The 9,472-nt window shown below is 42.0% G+C and overlaps 1 protein-coding gene across 1 annotated transcript; it reads right to left on the bottom strand.

Moving 5' to 3' along the window:
* Positions 1 to 1,037: 1,037 nt before the first annotated feature.
* LOC118938927 (polypeptide N-acetylgalactosaminyltransferase 18-like) lies at positions 1,038 to 3,724 on the bottom strand. The gene is made up of 7 exons (XM_036945590.2): positions 3,702 to 3,724; positions 3,383 to 3,497; positions 3,017 to 3,202; positions 2,624 to 2,761; positions 2,359 to 2,454; positions 2,040 to 2,204; positions 1,038 to 1,924 (listed from the first exon to the last, which is right to left on the bottom strand). The coding sequence occupies exons 2-7, from the start codon at positions 3,482 to 3,484 to the stop codon at positions 1,790 to 1,792; spliced, it is 822 nt and encodes a 273-aa protein (XP_036801485.1). The 5' UTR covers positions 3,485 to 3,497; positions 3,702 to 3,724; the 3' UTR covers positions 1,038 to 1,789.
* Positions 3,725 to 9,472: the final 5,748 nt, after the last annotated feature.

Genomic DNA, 9,472 nt, shown 5'->3' with positions numbered 1-9,472 from the left:
TAGGGGAAATATTCTGAAACATTTTTATCAAATTAGCTAGCCTATACGTGTAACTTTGTAGGCCGCATGTGCTGCACCTTATCATGGTTTGAACAAGGTGTGTAATTCCTGTCCATTTAATATATTATAATAAAATAAAGTAATACAGGTCACACTCAAAAAGATTACTGGAGCTTGTTTAATTTATTTACCCGTAGCATAGCTACATCTATGTGCTTTTATCATTTTCTGTCTTATAAAAGTGTTGAATACAGTGTCGACAGTGTTGAGTAAGAACTTGAACATGAACTCACTCATTAAACCAGCAGCTCTTTGCTGTATTCATTGACAGTCTCTCTCTAGTCATAGTTTTAAACGTTTTGAAATCTCACAGTATCAACTTTGTGTGGCTGTCTTTTATGGCCTGTGACAACTGGCCTGTGACACTTCCCCATATGAAGTTGGGGCGGTCGTGTCACTCCACACCTGCAGGAGAAGATAAGCCCATTGCCTGCATTTCAAGGACTGACATACCCGCAGATTGAGAAAGAAACGTTGGATATTATCTTCAGGATCAAAAATTCCACACCTACCTGTTCGGATGGAGGTTCACCTTGCTGACAAAACATCGTCCCCTGACCTTTTGTCCGCACTCTGGCAGCAAGCTGAGTGCTCACAGCTATGACATTAGGTAAAGGAAGGCCTGAAGCGCATGCCAATGCTGACAGCTTGTCACGGCTTTCCCTCCAGGACAAGTCTCTGAATGTCTTTGAGTGGCCCAGCCAGAGCCAGGACTTTTTAGATTAAGGCTGTAACGTAACAATGTGAGAAAAGTAAAGCGGTCTGAATACTTTCCGAATGCGCTGTATAACTCCCTGCCACCGAAGCTGTAAGAGAGAGAGAACTCATAGAGAAATCCCTGAGCAGTCACAGAGGGGTCTTCTTCAAAACTACACTGATGTCAACTCAGCTCTATATAATGTCAATGCAGAAAAATATTCTATGACCCTCTTTGTTGAAAATCTACAGTGAATCAATAAACCACAAATGAGCGTAAATACAGGAATCATATTTATTATTTCTTTGCAATTACATTCAGGACCAAGGACAATACAGCTCAACAGAATTCCACATTCTGTGAAAAAAATGTAAATCTGTCCCCATGAAGCTATGTTCAACCAACAGCTCACTAAGATCACACAGTCATCTCACTGCTGACCACTGATTGGCTTTTCAAAGCGTCATGATAATGCTATGTTCATAAAGAAGTGGGAAGGTGGTAATTACCAGTTGGGAAGTCGTAAATATCAGTGGAATGCATTCACGTGCTTTCAACTTGTTGAGAAACTCAGATTGGCTAATGGCCAACAGGCTGCGTCAACCATAAACTGTAAGTACAGCTATCATGATTGTACAAAAATGATAGTGTTCAAAAACTTAGTGTAAATAATGTTTTGTTGTTGCATTTGAGTGGATGGACGCTGATAATGCCGTTAAAAAGGTAATTTCCTTAGTAGGTGACGTCAGAGCTCAGCATCTGGGAGATGTTGAATCTCAGGGATGTTAGACGAGTTGGATGGGTGTTCAAGTGGATTTTACGAATCGTATGTGGTAAGTCCCACTTTCCCACTCGTTTATGTTTGCGGCACAACTCCTATAGTCCTGCTGTATTGTCTCTGGTACAGTCGGCCTGGATTTTTACCAATCGTTTGTGGTAAATACCAACTTCCCACTTGCTTATAATCGCAGGATAACTCCTACAGCCCCGCTGCATTGTCTCTGGTACAGTCGGCCTAACTATCTCAGTGTATCAGAAGTCTTTTATCAAATTCCGTATTTTCCAGTGTTGCCCACTGCACTCCTGAATGATGAGCTGGTAGAAAGTGTCCTCCCCTGGGGCAATCTCTAGACATCTCTTTGTCTGTCTGTTCTGGATGGCTTTTCCCTGTAAAACACAGCAAACATTCTACTGTACAATATCACACTAAAGTCAAAGACATCTCCCATGTTTCCAACAGTTTATAAGCATCAATTTCCCTATTTCATGTTGGAGTGCTTACCTGTTGAAATTCCCAGAGCATGTGGAATCCCTTCTGCTTGGCCTCCTTGCACTCATACAGTCCTGGGGTTTGAGTGCTAATGTCCATCAGACAGCGATTACTGTTGTACTTGTGAGACTTGATGCCTCCAATGTAGATCTCCCCGCTGGCTCGATAATAACAGTTCTGGACAGAGAGGATAGATATTTAGGATTTTCTGTGTCTGTGGTATTGACAGTACTTTGCATTGTGGTATGGGTTGAGTCCCGGCTCTGCTATGGGATGGACCATATTATACAATTGGCTACATTCTAAAATACTAAGCAATAATTCTACAAACCTGTGGACTAAAATAATGACATCCATATAAAATAGGTGTGTTCCCCGGAACTGGGCCTTGATCTATACAGAGATCCGTCTTCAGGTCATTGACCAGCTGTTGATTTTATGGACCAAGATTAAACAATTATAAAAGTGCAAATTCCTATCCTGATAATGAGTTGGAATTATGACCCTGCATCCAATTGAAAAAATAATTATATGCACCAAACACACTTGGTGAGGAAATAATTCCAAAACAACAGTAACATTTTAGCATCACTCACAGCTCCATAACCAAGCAAGTCACCCAGGGGGTCTAACATTGGATACACATTGTCCAGATACCACTGGAAGGGTTTGCAGTTCAGACTCTTTCTCAACTTCTTCCTCTCTGAAACATCCCCAATGTCTATGCCATGATCCTGTGGTGAGAAAGAGGAAGATTCCTAATACAGAATCACAGGCTGTGTGAGCAATCCTTGATGATGGCCTACCACCATCATTTTACATAGATCCTATGATCTTTATTATGGCATTGAGTAATATAATATTTTTATAATATTGACTGTCTAGTCTACTTATTTTCATACACAAAGCATGCATAACAGCGATGATTGTTATTCCATAGGAGCAGCTGAACAAAACCTACTTTTTGAATGGTTTGTTGTGTACAGTACCTTCAGTGGGAGGTTCCAGGCGATGTTGACATTATGTTTGTATTCATCCATCCAGACCTCAGCCACTCTCAGAGCATTCCTCTTCATTGTAATGCTCAGGTCTGGGAGATAGGGTTTATGGGCCCTTTCGATGTGGGCTATTTTAGAACAAGGTATGACCTCGACACTTCCACCACACAGCCACACCTAGACACACCAAACACCAAGAGACAAGTACGAGTTTATAGATATGGACTGAAGTATCTGGATGTTGGACGTAGATTTGTTTGTTCAAACTGAACGACTCAAGAACAGAAAGCAATTCTGCAAACACAAGTCTGCTTTGATTTCCAACATTCATTCATAAACTGTAGCAGAGGGGCTTACCCGGATGCCCAGTTCAACATTTTCACCTCCATAGATCTTCATACCACCATCCAGAGCACCAATTTCCCCAAAGAACAGGCGATCAACCACTAGTATGCCCATAATGGAGGGGCTCCTGACAAACATTCACAACAAATCATGGTCATTTCTAAAATGGGAGATGTGACATTCATTTTAATGAATAGATAACACAAAATAACAATACAGGTGTAAATATTAGGTAAGATTTTCCTCCCAAAGCTGTGCTTTGCTTATCGCCTATTCAAACAGACTTGTGAAACAGGACTATCATCCGATGATGAAATCACAAACAACTCACTTTCCTGGCTGTGTCTCGTCTTTTAAGGCAGGTGCAGGAGAGCAGAGAGTTGTGAACAGGCACACACTTTATTGAGGCAGGAGAAACCAACAGACAGACGCAACTGCGTCAAAACCTCCAGCCATAGCAAAAACGTGCAAAACAGTCACAATAATTTATGTTTAACCTGTTATGGCTGCAATCCTGATACCGGGATCGATATGACAACTCCCAGTGAAAATAGAAGGCGCCAAAATTCAAACCACAAATCTCATAATTACAATTCTTAAAACATACATGTGTCGTATCATTTTAAATCTATTTTCGTTGTAAATCCCACCAAAGTATCCGATTTCAAATAGGCTTTTTTTAATACACATAGAATTATAGATATACCTCTCCTTAATGCAACCACTGTGTCAGATTTCAAAAAAACTTTACGGAAAAAGAAATGCATGCAATAATCTGAGACGGCGCTCAATTTAAAAACACCACAGCTGCAAAGATGGCGTCAACATAAACAAGAAATTACATGATAAATATTCCCTTACCTTTGATGATCTACATCAGAAAGCACTCCAGGAATCCCAGGTCCACAATAAATGTTTGTTTTGTTCGAAAATGTCCGTTATTTATGTCCAAATACCTTCTTTTGTTAGAGAAACGCTAATTCTGGTCAGCGTTATATCGGACAAAAATGTCAAAAAGTGATATTACCGGTAGAAGAAACATTTTAAACTAAGTGCAGAATCAATCATAATGATGTTTTTAACATATAGCTTCAATAAAGTTCCAACCGGACTATTCTTTCTTGTCTTCGTGAGCAATGGAACGGGATCACAAAAAACTGTGATCACAAAATTGCTGCTTGATGGACAGCTGATATATTCTGCTCTCATTCACTCCCACAACAACATAGAAGCTTCATTATAATTTCTATTGATGGTTGACATCTAGTGGAACCCCTAGGCAGTGCAACATCATTCATATCTCAAGAGGATTTCATTGGGGACTCTGGTGAATACATACAAGCTCAGATTTCTGACTTCCTGTTTTGATTTCAACTCAGGATTTTGCCTGCCAATATGAGTTCTGTTATACTCACAGACATCATTCGAACAGTTTTAGAAACTTCAGAGTGTTTTCTATCCAATACTACTAATAATATGCAAAGATTAGCAACTATGACTGAAGAGCAGGCCATTTGATACGGGCACCTTTCATCCAAGCTACTCAATACTGCCCCTGCAGCCATAAAAAGTTAACAATAAACATCTTTGTGAACAACACAGTATAAGCAATCCAGTCTGGCGCGTTAACAAAAAAACAAAAACACGTAACACAAGCAATTCCCCCTTTTCTCCCTGCCCAGCTACAAAGTTTCTCCCTGCAGGCAATCACTGAGTCCGAGGTGCTAAAGGAGCTCCTGAAACTTGACCCCAAAAAAGCATCTGGGTCAGATGGTTTAGACCCTGTCTTCTTTAAGGTTGCTGCCCCTATCATCGCCAAGCCTTTCTCTGACCTTTTTAACCTGTCTCTCCATTCTGGGGAGTTTCCATTGCTTGGAAGGCAGCCACAGTTCAACCTTTGTTTAAAGGGGGCGATCAAGCTGATCCTAACTGTTATAGGCCTATTTCTATTTTGCCCTGTTTATCATTTATTTTAAGTTTTGGAAAAACGTGTCAATAATCAACTGACTGGCTTTTTTGATGTCTATAGTATTCTCTCTGGTATGCAATCTGGTTTCACTGTGTCACTGCAACCTTAAAGGTCCTCAATGATGTCACCGTTGCCTATGATTCTAAGCAATGTTGTGCTGCTAAGCTTTTGATACGGTAGACCATTCCATTCTTGTGTGCCAGCTAAAGAGTATTGGTGTCTCTGAGGGGCTTTTGGCCTGGTTTGCTAACTACCTCTCTCAAAGATTGCAGTTTATAAAGTCCGGAAATCTGCTGTCTCAGCCACTGCCTGTCACCAAGGGAGTACCCCAATGCTCAATCCTAGGCCCCACGCTCTTCTCAATTTACATCAACAACATAGCTCAGGCAGTAGGAATCTCTCTCATCCATTTATATGCAGATGATACAGTCTTATACTCAGCTGGCCCCTCCCCAGATTTGGTGTTAAATGCTCTACAACAAAGCTGTCTTAGTGTCCAACAAGCTTTCTCTACCCTTAACCTTGTTCTGAACATCTCCAAAACGTGTGGTTTGGTATGAATGACCCTCTCCCAACATGTTTGATTACTACCTCTGAAGGTTTAGAGCTTGAGGTAGTAACCTCAAACAAGTACTTGGGAGTAAGGCTAGACGGCACACTGTCCTTCTCTCAGCACATGTCAAAGCTGCAGGCTGAAGTTAAATCTAGACTTGATTTCCTCTATTGTAATCGCTCCTCTTTCACCCCAGCTGCCAAACTAACCCTAATTCAGATGACCATCCTACCCATGCTAGATTACGGAGACATAATTTATAGATCAGCAGGTAAGGGTGTTCTCGAGCGGCTAGATGTTCGTTACCATTCTGACATCAGATTTGACACCAATTCTCCTTATAGGACACATCACTGCACTCTATACTCCTCTGTAAACTGGTCATCTCTATATACCTGTAGAAAGACCCACTGGTTGATACTTATTTCTAAAACCCTCTTAGGCCTCACTCCCCCCTGTCTGAGATATCTACTGCATACAACACCCGTTCTGCCAGTCACTTTCTGTCAAAGGTCCCCAAAGCGCACACATCCCTGGGTCGCTCGTCTTTTCAGTTCACTGCAGCTAGCGACTGGATCGAGCAACAACAAACACTCAAACTGGACAGTTTTATGTCAATCGCTTGATTCAAATACTCAATCATGGACTCTCTTACTGACAGTTGTGGCTGCTTTGCATGATGTATTGTTGTCTCTACCTTCATGCACGTTGTCTCTACCTTCAGCACGATGTTTGTGCCCAATAATGTTTATACCATGTTTTGTGCTGCTATCATGTTGTGTTGCTACCATGTTGTTGTCATGTGGTGTTGCTACCATGCTATGTTGTCATGTGCTGCTGTCTTGCTATGTTGTTGTCTTAGGTCTCTCTTTATGTAGTGTTGTCTATCTTGTCGTGGTATGTGTTGTGTCCTATACTTATATATATATATATATATATATATATATATATATATATATATGTATATAAAATAAAACATGTAATCCCAGCTCCCAGCCTTTTGGTAGGCCATCATTCTAAATAAGAATTTGTTCTTAACTAACTTGTCTAATTAAATAAAGGTTAAATATTAAGGTTAAAAATAAAATAAAAATAGTAAAATGTTATGTTTGAATAAATATAATTGTTTCAAGGTCATGCCATCAACCTAATTAAAGAGTTATATTGACATAAAATATGAAGCCACAGTCCTGCCTGAACAGTGACTCCTACTGGTTTATGTGACCCGTTTCAAGAAGCTAGGCGTATGTCTACCCCTGTAGAGGTGAATCCAGGCACTGCAGTGCCTAGATCCACTCCTATTCCTCAGGCGCTCTCTATTGATGACTTCTGTAACCGTAATAGCCTTGGTTTCATGCATGTTAACATTAGAAGCCTCCTCCCTTAAGTTGTTTTATTCACTGCTTCAGCACACTCTGCCAATTCGGATGTTCTAGCCGTGTCTGAATCCTGGCTTAGGAAGACCACCAACAATTCTGAAATCTCCATCCCTAACTACAACATTTTCAGACAAGATAGAACGGCGAAAGGGGGCGTTGCAATCTACTGTCCTTCTATCCAGGTCTGTACCCAAACAATTTGAACTTATACTTTTAAAAATCCAACTCTCTAAAAATAAATCTCTCACCGTTGCCATCTGCTATAGACCACCCTCTGCCCCCAGCTGTGCTTTGGACACCATATGTGAACTGATTGCCCCCCATCTATCTTCAGAGCTCGTGCTGCTAGGTGACCTTAACTGGAACATGCTTAACACCCCAGCCATCCTACAATCTAAGCTTGATGCCCTCAATCTCACACAAATGATCAATGAACCTACCAGGTACCCCCCCCCCCCCCCCCCCAATGCCGTAAACACGGGCACTCTCATAGATATCCTAACCAACTTTCCCTCTAAATACACCTCTGCTGTTTTCAACCAAGATCTCAGCGAACACTGCCTCATTGCCTGCATCCGTAATGGGTCAGTGGTCAAACGACCTCCACTCATCACTGTCAAACGCTCCTTGAAAAACTTCAGCGAGCAGGCCTTTCTAATCGACATGGCCGGGGTATCCTGGAAGGATATTGATCTCATCCCGTCAGTAGAGGATGCCTGGTTATTCTTTTTAAATGCCTTCCTCGCCATCTTAAATAAGCATGCCCCACTCAAGAAATTTAGAACCAGGAACATATATAGCCCTTGGTTCTCTCCAGACCTGACTGCCCTTAACCAACACAAAAACATCCTATGGCGTTCTGCATTAGCATCGAACAGCCCCCGTGATATGCAACTTTTCAGGGAAGCTAGAGACCAATATACACAGGCAGTTAGAAAAGCCAAGGCTAGCTTTTTCAAGCAGAAATTTGCTTCCTGCAACACAAACTCAAAAACGTACTGAGACACTGGAAAGTCCATGGAGAATAAGAACACCTCCTCCCAGCTGCCCACTGCACTGAGGATAGGAAACACTGTCACCACTGATAAATCCACTATAATTTAACATTTCAAAAAGCATTTTTCTACAGCTGGCCATGCTTTCCACCTGGCTACCCCTACCCCGGTCAACAGCACTGCTCTTTCTAAAATTATCTGCCGAAATTGTTGCAACCCCTATTACTAGCCTGTTCAACCTCTCTTTCGTGTCATCTTAGATTCCCAAAGATTGGAAAGCAGCTGCCGTCATCCCCCTCTTCAAAGGGGGGACACACTCTTGACCCAAACTGCTACAGACCTATATCTATCCTACCCTGTCTTTCTAAGGTCTTCGAAAGCCAAGTCAACAAACAGATTACCGACCATTTCGAATCCCACCATACCTTCTCTGCTATGCAATCTGGTTTCAGAGCTGGTCATGGGTGCACCTCAGCCACGCTCAAGGTCCTAAACGATATCTTAACCGCCATCAATAAGAAACAATACTGTGCAGCCGTATTCATTAACCTGGCCAAGGTTTTCGACTCTGTCAATCACCACATCCTCATCGGCAGACTCGATAGCCTTAGTTTCTCAAATGATTGCCTCGCCTGGTTCACCAACTACTTGTCTGATAGAGTTCAGTGTGTCAAATCGGAGGGCCTGTTGTCCGGGCCTCTGGCAGTCTCTATGGGGGTGCCACAGGGTTCAATTCTTGGACCGACTCTCTTCTCTGTATACATCAATGATGTCGCTCTTGCTGCTGGTTAGCAATGCAGTGAAGTAAAAGTTGTCAAAAATATAAATAGTAAAGTACAGATACCCCCGAAAATGACTTCAGTAGTACTTTAAAGTATTTTACTTCAGTACTTTACACCGCTGAGTATGTGGACAGAGCTACTGGCATTTTCCTTCCAGGTAAGTCACAGTTAAATGAAGGATATTGAGACTTACCCAGCTTCTTGATCTTCTCCAGCCTCTTAAGCATGTCCTGAGTCATTCTGATGGGCCCTCTGCAGTCTCTCCCCATGAGAATGAACCTCCCTCTTTATGGATGTGATGTAGAGCATTCCAGCAGCCATGGCCAGCAAAGGGGCCAGCCCTCGGACCCAGCCTAGCCTCATCATCCCTCTGCGTGTGATCGCTCACCCTGGGGATACAGACAGGACGGCCTTCCTCTCTCAC

This window comes from Oncorhynchus mykiss, chromosome 15 (genome assembly GCF_057628025.1).
Source record: "Oncorhynchus mykiss isolate SJ-2025 chromosome 15, ASM5762802v1, whole genome shotgun sequence".
Classification (NCBI taxonomy): Eukaryota; Metazoa; Chordata; class Actinopteri; order Salmoniformes; family Salmonidae; genus Oncorhynchus; species Oncorhynchus mykiss.
The sequence above is the reverse complement of the archived record's forward strand: the minus strand, read 5'-3'. Positions and strand labels throughout refer to the sequence as shown.